Source organism: Oncorhynchus gorbuscha, linkage group LG20 (assembly GCF_021184085.1).
Source record: "Oncorhynchus gorbuscha isolate QuinsamMale2020 ecotype Even-year linkage group LG20, OgorEven_v1.0, whole genome shotgun sequence".
Classification (NCBI taxonomy): domain Eukaryota; kingdom Metazoa; phylum Chordata; class Actinopteri; order Salmoniformes; family Salmonidae; genus Oncorhynchus; species Oncorhynchus gorbuscha.
Genome location: NC_060192.1, coordinates 18741863 through 18766395, shown reverse-complemented (window position 1 = coordinate 18766395; position 24533 = coordinate 18741863). Strand labels below are relative to the sequence as shown.

Below are 24533 nucleotides of genomic sequence, written 5' to 3'. Positions count from 1 at the left end.
ACATCATCATTATCAAATGAGTCTCCTCGCCCAGACAAGAACGACTCCTTATAGCAGCAACTAAAATCAAGGTCATAAAAAAAGGATGGGGAGTGTCATTGACTTGCCCTTAGTTGGGCGAGGCACAGTGAACCGACCAAACATGTTGGTTTGCTTTTCTCTGTTTTCCAAAGGAGATTACAACAGTGACGAGAATGAAAAGAAAGGCAGTGCTCTTTATACAGCTTGAGTTGTGGTTCACCTTAGCACAATGGCTCTTTTCCTGTTTATTGCAAAGAAACAGATGCAACATTGCTATTTTATTGTTTGAGAGTCATTTGATAATTCCCGGCATTTCCTGCACATAAACAACGTCTCGTCTGTGATATTACAGCTGAGGCTTGCGATGGGATTTATTTTTGTAATTTTTTTTAGCAAAGTAATTCCCATGCATCTCAAGTATTCTGCTGGAACAGACCACAATCCTCCTACATAGCCCCCCCCCCTCCCCAGCAGTTGGTTCATTCCATATTAAAAGGAACAACATATCAATCTGCAGTTAGCTGATAATCCCCCTCTGACTTCCTCATTAGCTTGGTCTCTCCCTAGCTTCCGAGCTCACTCTCTCTCTTCCCCTCAATTTAACAACCTCTGCCCAAGGATGTAAACTGTAAATGCAAAAGCAAAGCTTCCGTAGATCGAACACACAACACATGATGACAATAATACATTCTTACAGCAGTCGAAGGCACACTGCCCCCAAACTCCCCTCTCCTCCTCTCTCTCCCTCTTTTCCCAGAATGCACTGGTGTCTGAGCAGGCTGAGCTGTGCTATAAAAAGTGGAGGAGGGGGAGAGAGTGCTGCCGTGCAGCAGGGACACTGCTCAGACACACACAGGATCCAGAGACACACACTTGTGGACAGAGCCGCAACGTTACAGAGGTCAGTACAGAGGACAGACAGCCATACAATAGCAGCGGTGCAGAGGAATAAAAAGCGCAGGAAGCGGGGCTTGGGGGATAATTGTGCCGCAGGAACACAGAGAGGGGCTTGTGAGGGAATAGTGGGCAGGGAGAGAGGGTGGCACTGTGAAGTGCCGCCTGACCCTAGCTGCCACTGCTTCTTTGATGCAATGCATTTAAAGGCTATGGAAGGCTGAGGAAAAGGGTAGCTCAGACACTTGCGTACTGTATATTGCATTGTCCTCATTCTGCTATGGTGTAAGAATGTCATAGCCAAATGAAGTGTGTGTCATACTATGTGTGAGTGGACTAGACCATGCCTGGACTGCATGCACAGTAGGAGATCAAAAGAACAGGCTTGGCTGTTTTTACTATTTTTTTCAACCTTCATTGACCATGGCAGAAACAACGTGTTGCTATGCCTGTCCGGGTGCTCATTCCCACCAACACACTAATTTGCAATATGCCTGTGTTTACAGCATGCTGCATTGATGCGGGGTGATGTATGTCTTTTTATGCTATTGGTTCTTCTTAGTTAATGGTGAAGATCCAAACACGAAAAGCCCTACCGCCTGGAAGTCACACACCACACAGCTGCAGTACACATCCTTCTCTCCCTTTCTCCCCAACCATATCTCTGCAAAGACCATAGAATATCTTAACTCAGACTGGGCTGATGATGTCAAAAAGTTCTCCTGCTTTACCTTAAAGGCATATCACCACTATTAAAGGAGCAGGACCACAAGAGGACCACCTACAATACAGTTCATCAACTGCTTTGCATAAGAGAGCTGTGGACACTGCAGTTGTAATGACAGATTGTGCTTATTGTTAAATACTCTATGCTACACTTACATTGGCTTTACCAGCTAAGCTAGTGCATTCGAGCCTTCCATGTGCTTTCTGCGAATGGTTGACATGGTATCTGGGAACAGCTGCAGAGAGGACAGACAGGGTCTTTTAATAGCTGGACTGCATGACTGGGGACACCAATAACACACGCCTGGGAAAGAGAGAGGTGCATTGGATATGCACAGACTTCAGATAGGGGCGAGTGGGTTACCAGATGCTTCTTGGTACAGGTTTTACGCACGTGGCTTACATGAGGAAACTGAATGGGTTGATTCTGGAGCATTCAGATGACGCTGCCCTTGGTACTGAAACGTTAATGTCTGTGGAATCATGTTGTATTCATTGAAAAAAAAGTCCATTGCAGGAAAGTAGTGCAATATTTTGAATGTATGCTTCTTTCGTGCGTTCTTGATGTCCTTTATCCTGGAGAAAGGAAAGTGTTTGGGGATGTGGGCGAACAGACATTGAAAGCCAGTAGGATGGTTTTGCGACCAGGCTAGAATGGATGACGGACAGTGCGTCAGAGAAAAAATGTCTAAGTTTCCAAAGGGACTCGCACTCAAAGCATAAAAAGGAATACTCTAAGGTACCTTTGGAACTCTACAGCTAACAGACATTGACACACGCAACCCTGCCTCAATAATGACAGTGACACAGCTAACACCCAGTAAGCAAAATTACATTGAAAATACAGTCTTTTCCATACTTTACCATCAGGTGCCTAGTGGTTAGAGCACTGGGCATTGGGTCAGTAACTGAAAGGTTGCTAGATCGAATCCCCCGAGCTGACAATGTAAAAATCTGTTGTTCTGCCCCTGAACAAGGCAGTTAACCCACTGTTCCTAGGGCGTCATTGTGAAAAAGAATGTGTTCTTAACTGACTTGCCTGGTTAAATGAAAAAAAAGGTGAAAAGATGTCATTTCCAGACATCGAAAAATACATTTTTGGGGGATATTGAAAATACATATTTTCCAGGTGTTGAAATCGGGTGCATTTTATGTGTTGAATGAAAGGTGAAAATACAAATCTTCCCAATGTTGAAAATACATATTTTTCAGTCATTGATTCTATGGCCAAATTTCAACTGCACATACACTCTCAATGAAATAGGCATTATATCAAAATAACAATTTCAAAGCATTTGCTGAATTATAAGGACATCTGTCAATGGAAATAAATACATTAGGCCCTAATCTATGGATTTCACATGACTGGGCAGTGCCCAGCCATGGGTGGGCCTGGGAGGGCATAGGCCAATCAGAATGAGTTTTTCCCCACAAAGGGGCTTTATTACAAACAGAAATATACTGCTCAGCACCCCCTTCTCTCCCCCTTTGACGGTCCCGCAGGTGAAGAAGCCAGATGTTGAGGTTCTGGGCTGGTGTGGTTACACTTGCTCTTTGGTTGTGAGGCTGGTTGGACATACTGCCAAATTCTCTAAAATGATGTTGGAGGTGGTTTTTGGTAGAGAAATTAACATTCAATTCTCTGGCAACAGCTCTGATGGACATTCCTGCAGTCAGAATGCCAATTGCACACCCCCTCAAAACGTGAGACGTCTGTGGCATTGTGTTGTGACAAAACTGCACATTTTTGAGTGACCTTTTGTCTTCATAACAAGGTGCACCTGTGTAATGATCATGCTGTTTAATCAGCTTCTTGATATGCCACACCTATCAGGTAGATGGATTATCTTGTCTTATCTATACTTGTCCCAAATACAATGCCTTTAGTTTTAGAAATATTTAGGACTAATTTATTCCTAATTATTCCTAATTTAGGACTAATTTATTCCTTGCCTCCCACTCTGAAACTAATTGCAGCTCTTTTATCTGTTGCAGTCATTTCAGTCACTGTAGTGGCTGACAAGTATTGTGTTGAGTCATCCGCATACATAGACACACTGGCTTTACTCAAAGCCAGTGGCATGTCATTAGTAAAGATTGAAAAAGGAATGGGCCTAGACAGTTGCCCTGGGGAATTCATGATTCTACCTGGATTATGTTGGAGAGGCTTCTATTAATTAAAGAACAACCTCTGTGTTCTGTCAGACAGGTAACTCTTTATCCACAATATAGCAGGGGATGTAAAGCCATAACACATTTTTCCAGCTGCAGATTATGACCGATAATGCCAAAAGCTGTACTGAAGTCTAACAAAACAGTCCCCACAATATTTTTTTAATCATCAATCTATCTCAGCCAATCATCAGTCATTTGTGTACGTGCTGTGCTTGTTGAATGTCCTTCCCTATTTAATGAATGATGGAGCCGAGTTAGCCTTTTTTCCCAAAATTGTATTTAAGGTGCTCTAAGGCTTTTTACTATCATTCTTTGTCATTTATCTTTGTTTCATAGTGTAGTTTCTTCTTATTTTTAGTCAGTTTAGTCACATAATTTCTCAACTTGCAATATGTTTGCCAATCGGTTGTGCAGCCTGACTTATTTGCCATTCTTTTTGCATCATCCCGCTCAACCATACAATTATTCAATTCCTCATCAACCCACAGGGATTTAACAATTTTTACAGTCATTCTCTTAATGGGTGCATGCTTATTAGTAACTGGAATGAGCAATTTCATAAATGTGTCAAGTGCAGTGTCTGTTTGCTACTCATTACACACCACAGACCAACAAATATCTTTAACATCAAAACCATAGGAATCACTACAAAACGTATTGTATGCCCTCTTATACACTATATTAGGCCCAGTCTTTGGAACTTTGGTTTCCCTAGATATGGATACTATATTGTGAACACTACATCCGGGGGATCTGGGAGTACAGTGAGTACAGTGTAGTTTAATTCCTTAGAGTACATTAGAGTAAAGTAGGGTGCAATACAGTACACTATACTTTACTGTAATATAGTGTACTCTGCTGTAATGTACTGTGAGGCACTGCCCAAACGTGCAAAACATAGATGTCTATGATTGCTTCAGATTTGGTCCGGTCTGGATTGTACCAAATCTGAACCTTGTCTATGTTTGGGCCAAATACAGTCAGGACTGGACCAGAAATCAACGTCCTTGGACGTTGAAATCAAAGCTGGCCTGGACTGCACCAAAGAAAGACCAAAAAAAGACGTCCGGTTTGGACAGGACCAAAAAGACATACAAAGAAGTGGCCATTGGGAAATGGTTAGTGTAAAAAACATAACGTTCAACGTAATGGTCAATGTAACACATAGTGCTGTGTAATATAGCACACGTTACACCTCATGTCAAGTTAATTTATTTATTTAATTTATTTATTTCACCTTTAATTCAACCAGGTAGGCAAGTTGAGAACAAGTTCTCATTTACAATTGCGACCTGGCCAAGATAAAGCAAAGCAGTTCGACACATACAATGACACAGAGTTACACATGGAGTAAAACAAACATACAGTCAATAATACAGCATAAACAAGTATATATATACGATGTGAGCAAATGAGGTGAGATAAGGGAGGTAAAGGCAAAAAAAGGCCATGGTGGCAAAGTAAATACAATATAGCAAGTAAAACACCGGGATGGTAGATTTGCAGTGGAAGAATGTGCAAAGTAGAAATAATCATAATGGGGTGCAAAGGAGCAAAATAAATAAATAAATTAAATACAGTAGGGAAAGAGGTAGTTGTTTGGGCTAAATTATAGGTGGGCTATGTACAGGTGCAGTAATCGGTGAGCTGCTCTGACAGTTGGTGCTTAAAGTTAATGAGGGAGATAAGTGATTCCAGTTTCAGAGATTTTTGTAGTTTGTTCCAGTCATTGGCAGCAGAGAACTGGAAGGAGAGGTGGCCAAAGAAAGAATTGGTTTTGGGGGTGTTAACCAGTTAACCATACTTCATGATATAATAATAATTTGGCGGGTGCCTGTATGTGTCCCATTTCACATGCAAATTATATGCATGTGTGAATTGGAAATGTGTTTTTTGCATATCCAAACTCCACTTGAGACATCCTCTGAGAGTTGGGTCATGGCCAGGGTCTGCCATGATTAACGGTCGGTAACCCCAGCTGCTTGGGCAGTGCCCGATCCTCTCCTGATTGGAGGAGGTGTGTGTTTGGCATGCCAAGGAGGCTGCACAGCCTAGTGAAGGCACCATAATAGGCCAGGGTGGGTGTCCCAAAGGGGCACAGAGCTGACTCAGATGCCTGGGTGACATTTACAAAGGTCACTGAGTCAAGAGCTATACATAAAACCTGCCACCCTGGACCTGGACTACTGAGTCTTCAGAAAAACCAAGGTGGAGTAGGGTAGCAGGATGGTGAAGGGGTTCAGTGAAACTTTACCACTTCTTTCTTTCTCCTCTGTGAGTGGGGTGAAATAATCCTATCAAGCTCTGGCTGCCATATTGAAATGCTTTTCCAAGGGTGAAATGTACAGTATACTTGAGCCTGTCTGTGGAACAGGTCTGAGCTGTGGCTTTTTTTAAATGGTGTATTATAAACAAATCACAAAGAAAATGAAAGAACATCTTCGCTTAGCAACTTAAGATGCTACCAGTCACCTGCCTACCCGTGTCTTTGGCAGTGTCACTGCAACATGAATCATAGGATATTTAAAACCAGAAATGCCCTTAGTGTGTTGTTGGTAACCTGTGAGTTTATGCACTGAAAATGATTACCATGACACGAGCAAACATTCAACCATTATTCTACTCAGTCCCTAATGAACCTAATATTCTGAGAGATTTCCCCTTAGATAAGCCAGCTGCAGTCAAAATTGTCTATATTGTAAAAATTCACCTTAATTTAAGGTTAGGCATTAGAGTTAGCAGTGTGGTTGGGGTTAAGGTCAGGTTTAAAATAATAGTGTGTGACTTTGTGGAAGTGCCAGCTAGTGACCACTCTGCAGAGTTTCCTTCAGAACAGCTACTCTTTCTGGGGTCCAAAAAGACTATGGTAACTAATCTACATTTCAGTCACTTAGCAGACGGCCTCTTATCCAGAGCGACATACAGGAGCAATTAGGGTTAAGTGCTTTGCTCAAGGGCACGTAGACAGATGTTTTACCTAGTTGGCTCTGAGATTCAAACTAGTGACCTTTCAGTTACTGGCCCAACACTCTTAACCTAACGAAAGCAGACTTCTTACTTTCTCGCTGGCTTATGGTAGGGTCAGCTCCTCCTATCCCAAGACACATTGAGTTTTACACTTATCCCTCAACAACTGATTGAATAGCACCCTCCCTACCGCCGTCTTTGTTTCAGCCAGTCAATGACTGATTCATCGTCAGCTCATGTCAGACCTTTTAATTTATTCCACAACAATTTATACAGGATCAGCTTTCTCTCCAACTTTTTATCCAGTTGTTTCAGGCAACATTCAAAAATAATCACACGGCTAGGCTTCACCCTCATCACATGATCCAGAGGGCAGCCACTTGAGCTGAGAGATCTGTTTACACATGCCACCCTGACGCACCCAGAAATGATTCTCCCTCTTCCTCCTTCCCTCTGGCACTTAGGAAGGCCGGAAGAAAATGCACAGGGAACAGTAAGGCTGTTATTTTATTTGGTAATATTAACTCATATTTACTGCAATCAGAAATATTCAGATTCCATTCCATGATACAGTTTTTGCACAGGGATGGTACTATGCTCTGGTCGTGATTTTTCTGGGGGTGTTAAGGAACATCAGGTTCTGCTATAATTTCTGGTTGAGTGATGTAACCGGCTGCTGAGTGATCAGATACTGTAATGTTACTGTCATTGATTCTGTCCATCTTGAGATATGTGGAAGTAATGCTTTTGACTTTACTTGATGCTGCATTCTAATGATTCCCTTCTGTGGACTAGGGTTTATTGTTCCTAAGTTAAGTTACATTCAAGTTACATAATTTACAAATGGTATTGTGTTTGTTCTGAGGAAGCTTTATTCTCACAAATTTTGAGAAGGTAACAATTTCAGGCGGTAGTGGTTTAGACATTTTCTCTTTTGCTGTCTTAATGTCAAAACTGATTAAGAGTATAGGCTTTACTGTATTACTATGAGAATTTATTCAGATTGCGTAATTTACTGTAATTCTTTTGATATGGATAAGTAAGTATACAAACACAGCATTCACCCAAAATCAATTGCTTTGGAGGACACAACAATATTTTTAAAAACAACTAAAGCTACTGACTGATATTACCATCTTTGGTTCTCTTCGAAATAGGAAAATGAGACTTTGCATCTATTTGCATGGAGTCAAATGCAGGCTAAGAAGTGGTACTATCTCTGAATGTACAAGCTAACTTCTGTTTTATCTCTCTTCTATTTCAGTTAAAAGGAATAACCCTTATAGATCAAGATGGCAGGTAATTATGACAAATGAAAAATATGTCGATCTCCTTTAACATAAAACTTTTCTCATGGGGGAAGTACTTGTGTTCTAAGCAATGATTTATGTATACACTAGATGACTCAGGTGGGCTGCTGTGTGGAAGCAAATGCGTCTCCATCTTGACACTCCCCCACATTGTAGAAAATATTTGGAAAACTATAGAAATGCATTTATTAATATCTTCATCCATCCTTGTAATGGTTTTTCTATTAGACAGCTTAATGCATACATTAATTATATTGTGAGCTAAACATAATAAAATGAATAAAATATATATAACACCATTCTTAAATTATCACTTTTTGAGATTACTAATGTTACTGTCCCCAGTACAATAACAAATACTTAAATATATGTAATTTTGTCCTTGTAATTGAAATACAGTAGAATTCCATTCATTCCTATGAAGGAAATCACCTACTGGGGAGTGCCAATATGGCCGACCGGTGGCTTCAAAGCCTCTCAATGGCCAATACATCGCATGGCAATCCAGTGTATATTTACATCATTGGTCCTAGTTAAGCTATGGTGACCTCTTCTGGTTATTTACAATATTGCCACTGCTGAAAGGAACATACTGTACTGTACCTTCATAGTTTGCACAACACTCAAATGGGAAAATACATTATATGAGTTTGTAGCTATATATTGTATTGTTGAGGGAACATTCAAAAAGAAAGGGATTTCTTAGCTACTACTTATCAGTGAATGATTCAGTGCCTTAAGAAAGTATCCAGACCCCTTGACTTATTCCACATTTTGTTGTGTTAGAGCCTGAATTCAAAATGGATTAAACAGATTTTTGTTCTCACCCATCTACACACAATACTCCATCATGTCAAAGTGAAAACCTGTTTTAAGAAAATACTGAAAATGTATTGAAAATGAAAAACATAAATATTTAATTTACATAAGTATTCACACCCTTTTGGTATGACACTCCAAATTGAGCTCTGGTGCATCCGATTTCCATTGATCGTCCTTAAGATGTCACTACAACTTGATTTGAGTCCACCTGTGGCCAATGCGATTGTTTGGATACGGTTTAGAAGGAAACACACATCTGTCTCTATAAGGCCCCACAGTTGACAGTGCATTTCAGAGTAGAAACTACACCATGAAGTTTAAGGAATTGTCTGTAGATCTCTGAGAATTGAGATGAAGCATAAGCATAAAACAATTTCTAGAGTCTTGAAAGTTTCAATTTCCCATCATTGGGAATATGGAACTTCCCAGACCCTGCCTAGAGGTGTCCAACAGGACAATGACCCCAAGTATACAGCCAAAGCAACGCTGCAATGGCTTCAGAATAAGAATGTGAAAGTATTTTAGTGGCCCAGCCAAAGCCCAGACTTAAATCCCATTGAAAATCTGTGGCAGGACACGAAGAGTGCTGTTCACTGCCACTTCCCATCTTATTTAACAGAGGTTGAAAAAACCTGCGAGGAAGAATGGCAGAAAATCCCCAAATCCAGATGTGCAAAGCTGATACAGACATGCCCAAGACGACCCAAAGCTGTAAATGCCGCCATAGGTGCTTGTACAAAGTGTTGACTCAGGGGTGTAAATACACAAATGAGATCTGTTTTTCATTTTCAAATGTGCAAACATAAAAAAAAAAACATGTTTTCACTTTGTCATTATGGGGTATTGAGTGTAGATAGGTGAGATTTTTATTTATTTAATCCATTTTGAATTCAGGCTCTAACAACAAAAGGTGGAATAGGTTAAGGGGGTGAATACTTTCTGAAGGCACTAGAGAGATCGGTAGGTTTACAGTGTTTTTGATGGACTCTTATCCAATTCAGATGTACAAATCTCAAAAGCCTTTAATTAAAAAGTACAGTACTTTTGGATTCCCTAGTGACTCAAACACTGCATATTCTCATGTGGAATAACTCAGACCATTATGCATAAACACCCCAAATTGCTATAAAATGTGTGACTACAGTGACTTTGGCTAATTTTAGCCCAGTGCTACTGTAGCTAGGGGCCATTTTCTATATGGTCACAAAGCATTGTGAAGTGGTTGGCGAAGGTTGCCAAGGTAACTCCATTGTATATAAGTCCAAGAAGGCAGAGAGGTTCCATGTCAAGATGGGTTGCTCATTCAGCTGCTCCAACTCAGCAAGCTGCTCCAGACAAATTGTCCGTTCTGATGATGGTTTGTTACACATCCACAAAAACTTTTAGTCAACTTGGGTTTACTGTCAGCAACCTGCAGGTTTAACCAGTAATCGTCTGAAGTTGTTTCTAGAACTACCAGCTATGCTTCTCTGTTGCCTCTGTTCCTTTTAGACAAAATCAAGGACGCTAAGATCATCTTCGTTGTAGGTGAGTGAAATATAATATATCATCTTATTTTAAAATCAACACTATCAGGCAACACAGCACAAAATGTAGGCATATGCACGTTCTACGCCTGATGTAAGGTGAAGTCAACACTTCTCTTGAAAGAATACACCAAAGTATAAAGTAAATATACACAACAGCCCTTTGTCATAAACCAACCACCACTAAGGTTATGGCTAGATGGGATTCACCAACCAACCAACCAACCAACCAACACCAACCCCTGTCCTCCTTGTATGTGTCCCCTAGGTGGGCCTGGCTCTGGTAAGGGCACCCAGTGTGAGAAGGTGGTGGCCAAGTATGGCTACACCCACCTGTCTTCTGGGGACCTGCTGCGTGCTGAGGTAGCATCCGGCTCCGAGAGGGGCAAGACCCTCCAGGCCATCATGCAGAAGGGAGAGCTCGTACCCCTGGTGAGTGGCTGGGACAGTGCACACAGTCATTCCTAGAGCAGTTACTATGTAATAACATGTTAACAATGTTGTTAGTACAGTAAATATAGTCTAACTTCACAGATTTAATGTATACTGTACCGTTTGTGCTGAATTCCTTAATAAGCATGAATAAATCAGGTTAACACTCATTTTAATTTGGATATTGTGTTCACCAGGAGTTGGAACCGGTTCAGGGAACAGAACCAAAAACAGGAAAATAATTACATTATTTGAGGAACAGAACCAATACCGAAAACAAAAGTGATCTATACTGTTCCAGAACAGAATTGTTATTTTAAAAGCATGGGTACCGGTTAATAATGTTCCGGGCATTTTTTTCCAGTCACAATGAAGTACTTATGCAAAGCCCTCACTCTGTCACTCACCCAGCGTCTGCCTGTCAGCTGGAAATCTTTGCCAGTCTGTGTGAGTGTGTGTAGGTTAACTTCTCCTCCCCTCTGAAGCATAGGTTACTGTAGCCTACTGATGATGTTAGAAGCGTAATTCAAACATTTGGGAGAGATGTTTAATTTGTGGAGAATGGATGAACTTTTTCAATGCTAGTTAAGAATACTATAGTTTTCACCTTTCACATTGGATTTATTAAACACAAAAAGGTAAGACGTGTTTTAAATTCTTGTGTAAGATTGTTAGCTAGCTAACGTTTGCTCCGGTCCAACATTAAAACCAACTGGGAAGTGAAAGACATTGAAAGTTATTCCATAGAAGTCACTCCTCCATAGGTATAATTCTGTATAATGCATGTCATAACAAGATGCCCAGCAGTTCAAGGCAAGCTTCCTCCATCCTCTCTCCTCACCCTCAAAATTTCAGTTGCATCTCGTGCTCTACACTGTGACTAGCAGCATAGTGTGTGTGTTTATCTTTCATTATGATATTATGAAACCATGCTGTCACGGCAAAATACAATTTGCTCTTAACAACTTTCCTATAGAGATTAAATCACTTACCCGCTCAACAGCAAGCTGCTCCATCCGCACTGATTGGTGAAGTAATTTAATGTCGAGCTAAATATAAAAAACAATATATATTTCAGAGGATAAAAAGGAACAGAAAGGAACGATATAAACTGGTACTTTTTTGTTGTTGTTAGAACCGGTTCATAACTTTATTTTGCTGGTCCGAACAGTGGAACGGAACAAAAGAAAATGATGGTTCTGTTTGGAAAATAATTTTGGTTCCAACACCTGGTGATCACAAGTTACTTTATGTCATTTTACGACAGAGAAGTGAAATTGTTCCAACAGCTTTCTACGGAGGTGTGTTTCCTGTCAATAAATAGTACATGTGTGCCCCCCTCCCAGGACACAGTCTTGGACATGATCAAAGACGCCATGATCGCTAAGGCCGGCGTGTCCAAGGGCTTCCTCATCGACGGCTATCCCCGTGAGGTCAAGCAGGGCGAAGAGTTTGAGAAGAAAGTAAGACGAGAAAGGAACATATATTCACATTCAGAAAATCCATACTTTAACATTGCTGGGCAATTAGGTTGCTGCAGTGCAAAAAAAATCACAGAACGCAAGTAGGGAAACCTATGCATTTTTTAAGGAGTCCCATCCTTTAAAAAATCACTATAAGCTCAATATCTATCAATTTCCAACAGTTCTTCTCTCAAAATATATTTTCCTTTCGCACATCCCCTCCCAGTTAAAAGGACTATATAATTTCAACAACCTTTTTAGAGTTGTCCTGACCATGATGTTTGTCTTCTCACAGATCGGAGCCCCCTGTCTGCTGCTGTACATTGACGCCAAGGGTGAGACCATGGTCAAGAGGCTGATGAAGCGCGGTGAGACCAGCGGTCGCGCTGACGACAACGAGGAGACCATCAAGAAGCGCTTGGACCTCTACTACAAAGCCACTGAGCCAGTCATCACCTTCTACACCAGCCGCGGCATCGTCAGGAAGGTAAGACCGGTGCCATTAGTTATAGGCTACTGTCAATGCCTGAATCCACAGGAGGTTGGTGACACCTTAATTTGGGGAGAGCGGGCTTGTGGTAATGGCTGGAGCGGAAGGAGTGTTTAATGCCATTCGTTCTGTTCCGGCCATTATTATGAGCCGTCCTCCCCTCAGCAGCCTCCACTGGTTGTATCCCAACATCAGATGAGAGAGAGACAGAGAGCGAGAGAGTGTCATAGGACAGTGTTAGATAAACAGTTCTGCTCTTTTAAAAATAAACAAGTGCATTGTGACAAAATATGCATTGTGACAATACACCCAAGTGTCTCACCTCGCAGCTCTTGTAAAACTCTGAAAATTTGACTCTCTCTCTCTTAATAAAATCCTTATCATTTTAAAAATGATGATGCCACCGACATTACAATCACATCTCATGCCTTTCTCTCTCATTCTCCTCAGATTGACTCTGAGCTGCCCGTGGATGAAGTCTTCGGACACGTTGCCAAAGCTATCGATGACCTGAAGTAAAAACGCAAACATGACTGGATATGAATTTGTTTTGGTCATTTTTTTCAAAATGTCAATTTCATGCAGAAAGAAGCTCAAATCTGCTCAGTCACCTCCCACTCGGCACACACTGGTTGAATCAACGTTGTTTCCATGTCATTTCAATTAAATTAAGTTGAACCAGAGTGGAATAGACATTGATTGGATGTCTGTGCCTAGTTGGCTTGGCAATAATGAAAGGCCATTAAGGAACAGCACTGCCTTAATTTAACACTTTAGTCTCCTGTTTCAGTCCACAACAGCCACCCATATACGGCAATATTCTCTCTCTCTCTCTCTCGCTCTCTCTCTCTCTCTCTCTCTCTCTCTCTCTCTCTCTCTCTCTCTCTCTCTCTCTCTCTCTCTCTCTCTCTCTCTCTCTCACTCACTCACTCACTCACTCACTCACTCACTCACTCACTCACTCACTCACTCACTCACTCACTCACTCACTCACTCACTCACTCACTCACTCACTCACTCACTCACTCACTCACTCACTCACTCACTCACTCACTCACGGTTAGTGCTGATTTCAGCTCTATGTACTTACAGGAGGGATCTCTCAACACTTTCCCAGACCATACATGTACAATGCCTGCCTGGGGTGGCTCTGGGCTACACTCTGATCCTGTGCCGCCATGTAGACACCGGAGTATATGGGAAAGCATGGAGACATGACTCCTTTATGGCTGGTGCTAAACGCCATGCAGTGACAGACATGGCAGCAGGCCATTACATCATGCAGGCATTCAGGATATAGTATAGTTCTCCCACAGTAGGAATAGAGTACAATAGTAACCAACCATTGTAAAAGAAAATGCAGTATGCCTATGTTCGTATTAATTCCACTGTCTAACACTTCATGATATGTTTCATTACATCACATAACAGATAAACTCTGTCATATGTGAACAACTACAGAGTAGTATGCATAACATAAAAGCTTTGCAGGTGCCTATTTGAAAATGTCACAATGTCTATCATCACGTGATGTTACTGTAGTAGGAGAGTCCACACCTGAAGCGCACCGCACTTTGATCTGCTGCCGGGATTCACGTGCTACTATTACTTATGTCGTTTGTAATCTGACGGCCTGTTGGGCTAATGTGTTTTGTACAGGAGATTTGTTTTCCTTCCTGAAGAAAGTAAATATTATTTAGCAGTTGTAATCTGTTGCTGGAAAACTATACCATAGTTAATAATTCAATCTCCTCGAGAGGTAAATTCTTACTTTTGTAGTGGCTAACCTAACCCAAAAATGTACTCCTTATAGTCCAAGGACCCGTTCTGTTTAGAGGCGAATTGGCCCTGGCAGCCAAAACAACCAAACACTCCATGTGAAACGATTCTCTTACATATTATATCAAAATGATTTCACAAATGCCAACAGTTGCAGGCGACAGTATTTTTCAGTGACAACACATTTGTGGCTTCCGTTTACATACAGGTGTTGGGAGACGCAAATAGCTAATTAGCACAGGTACGCCTCTGTCTTCCGTAAACAAGTGCTGTAACATGGATATATGGCCATGTGGGAACCCTAACTCTATAGAGGTGTGTAGTAGATGAACCTTTGTTTGAAAAACAAAAACAAATGTATCACTGATATGAAAGAAACATTCCTTATGTTTCCAAAACTACCGCAAGCGATGCGTTTTAACGATCAGAACGAGCTTCGTAGTCTTAACAAAAATTCCCAGGCCAGAAGATACTATCGTCAATAGGCACTAAAGGTAAGTTAGTTATCGTCTAGGAATGGGTTATGGATTACCTAGTTAAACATTCCTGCTAGACACTCTAGCTCAGGTGAGATTGCAATTGTTCATAAATGTGTGCAAAACAACCTGCTTTTCAAACGTGGATATTTGGTTGTGTCTTTTGACCATTTATTAGCAGCATAGATAAAAACGTAACAAGATTTCATACTGGCAGATGTAATTACCGATAAATCCATATCATAGATCCCAGTAACCCAGCATATAGTACTTTAGAGTAAAATTTGTGAAATTTTGTCAGACAAACTATAGACAACACACAAAAGTAGGCCAATTGCTTATACAGTCTGTCTGATTTACAAACAATTTGAAGACAATACTGCACTCTAGTGGGCAAAAACTTGATGATCAAAGCTATTGCCTCGTATCCCAGTGTGAGTGAAGTGTAGCTTAGTTGGTAGAGCATGGCGCTTGTAAACGCCAGAGTTGTGGGTTTGATTCCCACGGGGGACCAGTATGACAAAAAGTATGCACTCACTTTGGATAAGAGTGTCTACTATAAATGACTAAGATGTCAAATGTGTTGCAGGTGTTTCATGTTTTTGGTTTAACTGGCCTGAAAGACCAGATGTGTTGAATTTAAGCAATTACTGGGCCTCCCGAGTGGCGTAGCGGTCTAAGGCGTCACTACAGACCCGGGTTCAATCCCAGGCTTTATCACAACCGGCCGTGATCGGTAGTCCCATACGGCGGTGCACATTTGTTCCAATGTCGTCCGGGTTAGGGGAAGGTTTTACTTGACTCATCGCGCTCTAGCGACTCCTTGTGGCAGTGGGGGCTGACATGCATGCAGGCTGACAGTGGTTGTCAGTTGAACGGCGTTTCCTCAAACACATTGGTGCGGCTGGCTTCCGGGTTAATCAGGCGGGTGTTTGAAGTGCGGTTTGGAGGGTTATGTTTCGGGGGATGCGTGACTCGACTTTCGACACCTTTGGGGAGTTTCAGCAATGAGACGATCGAAAAAGGGGATAAAAAAATATTATTATTTAGGCAATCACTGAACTGATCAATTAGCTCAGTTGGTCAGGTATGGTCCCTAGTTGTAACAAAATCCTGCAGTACCTGCAGCTCTCCAGGAACAGGGTTGTCTACCCCTGGCATATAGCATTAAAAAACATGCTGTCATAAAATAAATCAGCTCTTTCAGAAACCATGAAGCATAGTTTCAAAATAGTTTTTATGCATGACTCTATCCCTGAAACATCCCAACTTTACCCGGTCAATAACAACCTTTTCAAAATCCATGCATGGACCCACTTTACTAAAAGTGCTGAAGGTGGATCTTTTACAACAAAAACAGGGTCAAGGTGAGTGAGCATGTAGACACAACAGGATGTAGAGTCATTGCTACCCCAGTACATCCCGTGTGTTATTGGAACTCCCCACCTCGTGTACCTCACATCTCACACACAGCCCTCAGTAGGCTCACAAACACTTTCTAGCAGGTATCCGGGCTATCCTCCAAGGAGCGCTCTGCTCACGACTCCACGGCTACACTGGAAGGGGGATGAGAAAGAGGAAAGGAGCTTCTTAGGGACAGGATGAGTCCATTGGAAAGCCAATTAGAAAAGGAGTCAGTAAGCACTTTTATGCAGTCAGCAGGAATGTTAAGAATGTCAAGACTGTACCTAGTTTAAAGGTAGTGGTAACAATAAGGGAGAACGAGGGAGGGGGTGATGGCATGTGTGTGTGTGGATACCAAAATGGGCCAGTTCAATCAGCCTTTCACATAGTAGCCTATATTACAGAAAACATATACGACAGAAAAAGTGTCAGATTGATGTAATTAACACTTAATTCCTTTCACCAGCCATCATACAAATCAGTGGAGGCTGGTGGAGTGAGAAATGGGGAGGATAGACAAATGCTTGATAGGCCTACCTCACAGGAGGTTGGTGGCACCTTAATAGGGGAGGACGGGTTTGTGGTAATGACTGGAGCGGAATAGGTGGAATGGTATCAAATACATCGAACACTTGGTATGGAGCCAATCCATTCGCCCCGTTCAAGCCATTATTATGAGCCGTCCTCCCCTCAGCAACCTCCACTGGCCCACACATACACTTGCAGCCTTAAGCCAATACTATGATTCAAAGAAAACACAATGAGGGCCTCCATGCCAATCCCCCACGTCATGTTTCAAAGCCCCTTGCTAACACACTGCCTTGACCCAGAACCCACGAGAGCCATAAGGAAACCTGTGAGCTGGCGCATGGACACTTTCACAAACGTCCCCCTCAGACTGATGTGCTGCTGGCCGGCGACATGGAAACTCGTGGCACCGCGCTGAAACCCGTGTCGACCTGCTGGACCAGCGATGACAGACGGTGACCACAGAGCGGCGGATTGTTTCCTGTTATTGAAGGACTACAGAGAAGTAACCCCCCCCATTGGCCCACTGCGGATAGAAGGGAAGTTTCGCTCACAGCTTATAGAGGAGACGCACCCTAAATGCAGAGGTGTACGTGCAGACTGTCTGGTGCGCCTGGGACGTTGCTATACTAGGCTTGTGGGTGCTTATCTATCTAGCTGTCTGTGATGAATGGCCAATATACTGTAGTCCTCCTGTGTCTACTTACTTGTAGAGGGGTGTCTACAACAAGCTGAGCGTGTGTGCATGTTTTATTTAACAGGATTTGAGTTATGTTATACATTAATGTTTTTTCGTTCTTCCCTGGAGTCATGTAGTCAAGAATGTTATCTTAGGTATGTCCCTTGTAAGCCTGGTGTCAACAATCTGAAATGTATACATTTTCCATAGTATAAACGAGTCATGATCTAGAATCATGAGGCAGGTGTTTTTGTAGGCTACATAGCATACACAAAATCCTATAGTTCATTTTTTTCACAGGACTGGTACTATAGCAAACATGTATAGGCTACAAAACACATTGAGGAATAATCCTATTCCCGAATTTACACATACACTAAATTACCACAAGTATGTGGACACCTGCTCGTCCAACATCTCATTCCAAAATCATGGACATTAATAGGGAGTCGGTCTCCCTTTTGCTGCTATAACAGCTCGATGATTTTTTCCCACTACACGCTTCAGTATTCGGCGGCCCCGTTCTGTGAACTTGTGTAGCCTACTACTTCGCGGCTGAGCCATTGTTGCTCCTAGACGTTTCCATTTAACAATAACAGCACTTACAGTTGACCAGGGCAGCTCTAGAAGGGCAGAAATTTGACAAACTGACTTGTTGGAAAGGTGGCATCCTATGATGGTGCCATGTTGAAAGTCATTGAGCTCTTCAGTAACGCCATACTACTGCCAATGTTTGTCTATGGAGATTGCATGGCTGTGTGCTCGATTTTATACAGCTGTCAGCAACAGGTGTGGCTGAAATAGCCAAATCCACTCATTTGAAGGGGTGTCCACATACTTTTGTCTTTTCTGTATAGTGTGCCATTAGTTTAATTAATGTATTTTTGTTTAACCTTTACTTACCTAGGCAAGTCAGTTAAGAACAAATTCCTATTTAAAATGACGGCTTACCAAAAGGCAAAAGGCCTCCTGCGGGGATGGGGGATTAAAAATATAGGACAAACAACACCATGACAAGAGAGACACCACAACACTACATAAAGAGAGACCTAAGACAATAAAGTAGCATGGCAGCAACATATGACAACACAGCATGGTAGCAACACCACATGACAACATGGTAGCAACACAACATGGTAGCAGCACAAAAAATGGTACAAACATTATTGGCACAAAAGCAAGAAGGTAGAGACAACGATACATCACGAGAAGCAGCCACAACTGTCAGCAAGTGTCCATGATTGAGTCTTGAATGAAGAGATGGATATAAAACTGTCTAGTTTGAGTGATTTTTGCAGCTCATTCCAGTACTTGTACTGCAGTGGAGGCTTCGAGGGGAGGACGGATCATAATAATGGCTGGAACAGAGTGAATGGAATTGCATCAAACACACGAAAAACACCTATTCCAGCCATTACCACAAACCCATCCTCCCCAATTAAGGTGCCACCAACCTCCTGTGCTGTACTGTCCAATTCTTATACACACAAGTGTAAAGGAATGAATAAGAATATGTGCATAAAAGTATATGGATGAGCGATGGCCGAACGGCATAGGCAAGATGCAGTAGATGGTACAGAGTACAGTATATACATATGAGATGAGTAATGTAGGGTATGTAAACATTATATAAAGTGGCATTGTTAAAAGTGGCTAATGATACATTTATTTAATCCAATTTATAATTATGAAAGTGGCTAGAGATTTGAGTCAGTATGTTGGCAGCAGCCACTCAATGTTAGTGATGGCTATTTAACAGTTTGATGGCCTTGAGATAGAAGCTGTTTTTCAGTCTCTCGGTCCCAGCTTTGATGCACCTGTACTGACCCCGCCTTCTGGATGATAGCGGGGTGAACAGGCAGTGGCTCGGGTGGTTGTTGTCCTTGATGATCTTCTTGGCCTTGCTGTGACATCGGGTGGTGTAGGTGTCCTGGAGAGCAGGTAGTTTGCCCCCGGTGATGCATTGTGCACACCTTACTACCCTCTGGAGAGCCTTATGGTTGTGGGCGGAGCAGTTTCCGTACCAGGTGGTGATACAGCCCGACAGGATGCTCTCGATTGTGCATCTGTAAAGGTTTATGAGTGTTTTTGGTGATAAGCCGGATTTCTTCAGCCTCCTGAATGACGAGTTTGGAAGGTACCATGGTATTAAATGCTGAGCTGTAGTTGATGAACAGCATTCTTACATGGGTATTCCTCTTGTCCAGATAGGTTAGGGCAGTGTGCAGTGTGAATGTGTTAGTGGAATTCTAAATTCCTCTGTATTATTTCCCAATCAGAATTATTTACTCTGTCAATGCATTCTAAGGGATTGTAAGACCCAATATTTTTATAATAATGGACAGAGCCCCGGTCTTAAAAGTCAGGTAACAGCGTTTAATTCAAGAGAGTACTGGTACATGCACATTTTTCCACAGGTTATAAACTGAAAATGACGTCAGCGTTTTCTAAATGTTCTATCTCTTCATGACACGGAGCCCTATAGTTCTCGAGCCTTCCCTCCTCGCCTAAAGCCAAAATCAGTCATTGTAAATCAGCATTCTAGACAGTCTGGAGATAGTCCGTCCCTGCCATCTGGAGATAGTTCATTCATTTGTACAAAGGAACAGACCGTCATTGTTACTTGACTCCTGACTATATTATATACAATTGGGAATGGGAGCAAGAGAGAAAATTCATTATGTACAGTACATAATAGCATTTGGACTAGTCAGTCCTGATTGAAATGTATACATAATTAGTCATCATTGATAAAAAAATTCCCCTAACAGAATGTGATTGCGTTGTCTGTGGACCTATTGGGGTGGTAAGCAAATTGGAGTGGGTCTAGGGTGTCAGGTAGGGTGGAGGTGATATGGTCCTTGACTAGTCTCTCAAAGCACTCCACGATGACGGAAGTGAGTACTACGGGGCGATAGTCATTTAGCTCAGCTACCTTAGCTTTCTTGGGAACAGGAACAATGGTGGCCCTCTTGAAGCATGTGGGAACAGCAGACACCCGCCAGCTGGTCTGGGCATGCTATGCTCTGAGGACGCGGCTAGGGATGCCATCTGGGCCGGCAGCCTTGCGAGGGTTAACAAGTTTAAATGTTTTACTCACGTTGGCTGCAGTGAAGGAGAGCCCGCAGGTTTTGGTAGCGGGCCGTGTCGGTGGCACTGTATTGTCCTCAAAGCGAGCAAAGAAGTTAAGTTTGTCTAGGAGCAAGACATCGTTGTTCGAGACGGGGCTGGTTTTCATTTTGTTGTCCGTGATTGAATATAGACCCTGCCACATACCTCTGGTGTCTGAGCCATTGAATTGCAACTCTACATTTTCTCTATACTGACGCTTAGCTTGTTTGATTGCCTTGCGGAGGGAATAGCTCCACTGTTTGTATTCAGTCATGTTTCCGGTCACCTTGCCCTGATTAAAAGCAGTGGTTCACGCTTTCAGTTTTGGCGAATGCTGCCATCAATCCACGGTTTCTGTTTGGGGAAGGTTTTAATAGTCGCTGTGGGTACAACATCACCGATGCATTTGCTTATAAACTCACACACCGAATCAGCGTATTCATCAATGTTATTGTCCGACGCTAAGCGGAACATATCCCAGTCCACGTGATCGAAGCAATCTTGAAGCGTGGATTCCGATTGGTCGGACCAGCATTGAACAGACCTGAGCACGGGTGTTTCCCCCAGTCCCTCCAAAAGGAGGGCTTTGTATGCGTCGCGGAAGTAAGAGTATCAATGGTCAGCCCGGGTCACGCATTCGATATGCTGATAAAATTTAGGGAGCCTTGTTTCCAGATTAGCCTTGTTAAAATCCCCCAGCTACAATAAAAAGCCTCAGGATATGTGGTTTACAGTTTACATAGAGTCCAATTAAGTTATTTCAGGGCCGTTGATGTGTCTGCTTGGGGGTGATGATAATCAAAGAGAATTCTCTTGGTAGATAATGCGGTCGGCATTTGATTGTAAGGAATTGTAGGTCAGGTGAACAACAAGACTTGAGTTCCTGTATGTTGGTATGATCATGCAACGTCTCATAAGGCATACTTATTCTTACCAGAGAGATTGTTTGTTTCTGTCGGCGCAATGTGTGAAGAAACCATGGGGCTGTACCGACTCTGATAACTTATCCCGAGTGAGCCATGTTTTCGTGAAGCAAAGAACGTTACAATCTCTGATATCTCTCTGGAAGGCAGCCCTTGCTCAGATTTCGTCTACCTTGTTGTCAAGAGACTGGACATTGGCGAGTAGTATACTCGGGAGCGGTGGGCGATGTGCCCGTCTACGGAGCCTGACCAGAAGACCACTCCTTCTGCCCCTTCTGCGACGCCATTGTTTTGGGTCTCAGGCTGGGATCCCATCCATTGTCCTGGGTGGTGGACAAAACAGAGGATCCACTTCGGGAAAGTGGTAAGTTGGTAAGTTGACGTTGCTCTTACATCCAATTGTTCCTCCCTGCTGTGTGTAATAAAACAATGTAAAAAAATCAAATAAATACTGCATAGTTTCCTAGGAATGCGAAGTGAGGCGGCCATCTCTGTCGACGCCGGAAGTCTTAGCAACAACAATATCAAAATGTCTGCTCTTACTCCATACATGGCACAGACTTGTAAACATTGTTTTCATCAAGTCATTACCAGACCACTTCATAACTATAAATGTTCAATGCCCAAACACATGACAGTGATAGTCTTGTATTACAGATATGTTTTTAATAAAGATCCTGTCATGAAGGCTGCAGCTATTGTTGCAGTAGGAAATAATGAATGTGATTTATTTCAGCTTTTAATTATTTCATCACATTCCCAGTGGGTCAGAAATTTGCATACACTCAGTTATTATTCGGTAGCATTGCCTTTAAATTGTTAACTTGTGTCAAACGTTTTGGGTAGCCTTCCACAAGCTTCCCACAATAAGTTGGGCGAATTTTGGCCCATTCCTCCTGACAGAGCAGGTGTAACTGAGTCAGGCTTGTAGACCTCCTTGCTCGCACAAGCTTTTTCAGTTCTGCCCACAAATGTTCTGTAGGATTGAGTTTAGAGCTTTGTGACGGCCACTACAATACCTTAACTTTGTTGTCCTTAAGCCATTTTGCCACAACTTTGGAAGTATGCTTGGGGTCATTGTCCATTTGGAAGACCCATTTGTGACCAAGCTTTAACTTCCGGACTGATGTTTTGAGATGTTGCTTCAATATATCCACCTAATTTTTGTGCCTCATTTGCCATCTATTTTGTGAAGTGCACCAGTCCCTCCTGCAGCAAAGCACCCCCACAACATGATGCTGCCACCACAGTGCTTCATGGTTGGGATGGTTTTCTTCGGCTTGCTAGCATGCCCCCTTTTCCTACAAACATAATGATGGTCATATTGTGATGGTCATATTGGCCAAACAGTTCAATATTTAGTTCATCAGACCAGAGGACATTTCTCCAAAAAGTACAATCGTTGTGCCCATGGACATTTGCAAACCGGAGTCTGGCTTTTTCATGGCAGTTTTGGACCAGTGGCTTCTTCTTTGCTGAGCGGCCTTTCAGGTTATGTCGGTATAGGTCTCGTTTTACTGTAGATATAGATACTTTTGTACCTGTTTCCTCCAGCATCTTCAAAAGGTCATTTGCTGTTGTTCTGGCATTGATTTGCACTTTTCGCACCAAAGTACGTTCATCTCTAGGAGAAAGAACACGTCTCTTTCCTGAGTGGTATGACGGCTGCGTGGTCCCATGGTGTTTATGCTTGCGTACAATTGTATGTACAGATGAACGTGGTACCTTCAGGCGTTTGGAAATTGCTCCCAAGGATGAACCAGACCTGTGGAGGTCCACAATTATTTTTCTGAGGTCTTGGCTGATTTCTTTTGATTTTCCCATGATGTCAAGCAAAGAGCCATTGGGTTTGAAGGTAGGCCTTGAAATACCTCCACAGGTACACCTCCAATTGACTCATATGATGTCAATTAGCCTATCAGAAGCTTCTAAAGCCATGACATAATTTTCCGACATTTTCCAAGCTGTTTAAAGGCACAGTCAACTTAGTGTATGTAAACTTCTGACCCACTGGAATTATGATACAGTGAATTATAAGTGAAATAATCGGTCTGTAAACAATTGTTGGAAAAATGACTTGTATCATGCACAAAGTAGATGTCCTAACCGACTTGCCAAAACTATAGTTTGTTAACAAGACATTTTAATGACTTCTGTCACAAATATACAACTGACTGGATAACTTATTAATTAGCCTATCAAATAAGACATTTGACAAGAGGACAATTGTTGGAAATCATCATCACATCATACCATTCTATATTAGTAATATGTTTATACATAATTGGTAATGTTCATTCTGAAATTACATCCCTGGTTACATGATGTCAATTTGTTCTCATAAACTAAGCAGTCTCGAGGATGAGAAAGTTCAGTCACAAGTCACAACTCCCATAGAGCGACAAAAGATGATTGTAGCAATATTGGCCTCAAGAGGGCGGTGTGGTCCCCAGTTGTTTTTGACAATGATATGTTATACTGAGGTGAGATTCTTCCAAAACCTAGGGATCATCATTATCATCCCATCTGGATTATAAAGACACAACCCCTTTACTTTTGATGATACGTAACAGTTTGGGTTATTACAATGTAATAAACCATGTTGAATGGGTTATGGAAAGACCAAATTTATGCTTCTGTGATTTATACTTTCTTTTCTTTCATTAGGCTGCTACCGGTCGCCCATATGTCATTGTTGTCGATTCACCTGTGATGCAAAATCTCAAAGAAATCCCTAATTCCTCTCACAATATTCTGTGCTGACAAGCAGTGTGGGAATTGACGTCAGTCACCGGCATAAACACCAG

General features: G+C 42.1%; 1 protein-coding gene across 2 annotated transcripts; it reads left to right on the top strand.

Moving 5' to 3' along the window:
* The first annotated feature begins 823 nt into the window (after window positions 1-823).
* LOC124007349 (adenylate kinase isoenzyme 1-like) lies at window positions 824-13509 on the top strand. Of its 2 annotated transcripts, none has more exons than XM_046317842.1 (7): window positions 824-922; window positions 8048-8082; window positions 10407-10442; window positions 10710-10873; window positions 12220-12336; window positions 12632-12823; window positions 13277-13509. In XM_046317842.1, exons 2-7 carry the CDS (start codon window positions 8076-8078, stop codon window positions 13343-13345), a joined length of 585 nt encoding a protein of 194 aa, XP_046173798.1. In that variant the 5' UTR covers window positions 824-922; window positions 8048-8075; the 3' UTR covers window positions 13346-13509. The 2 variants fall into 2 exon arrangements, with proteins under 2 accessions (XP_046173798.1, XP_046173799.1); XM_046317843.1 differs by lacking the exon at window positions 824-922 and adding an exon at window positions 7227-7276.
* The last annotated feature ends 11024 nt before the right edge of the window (window positions 13510-24533 follow it).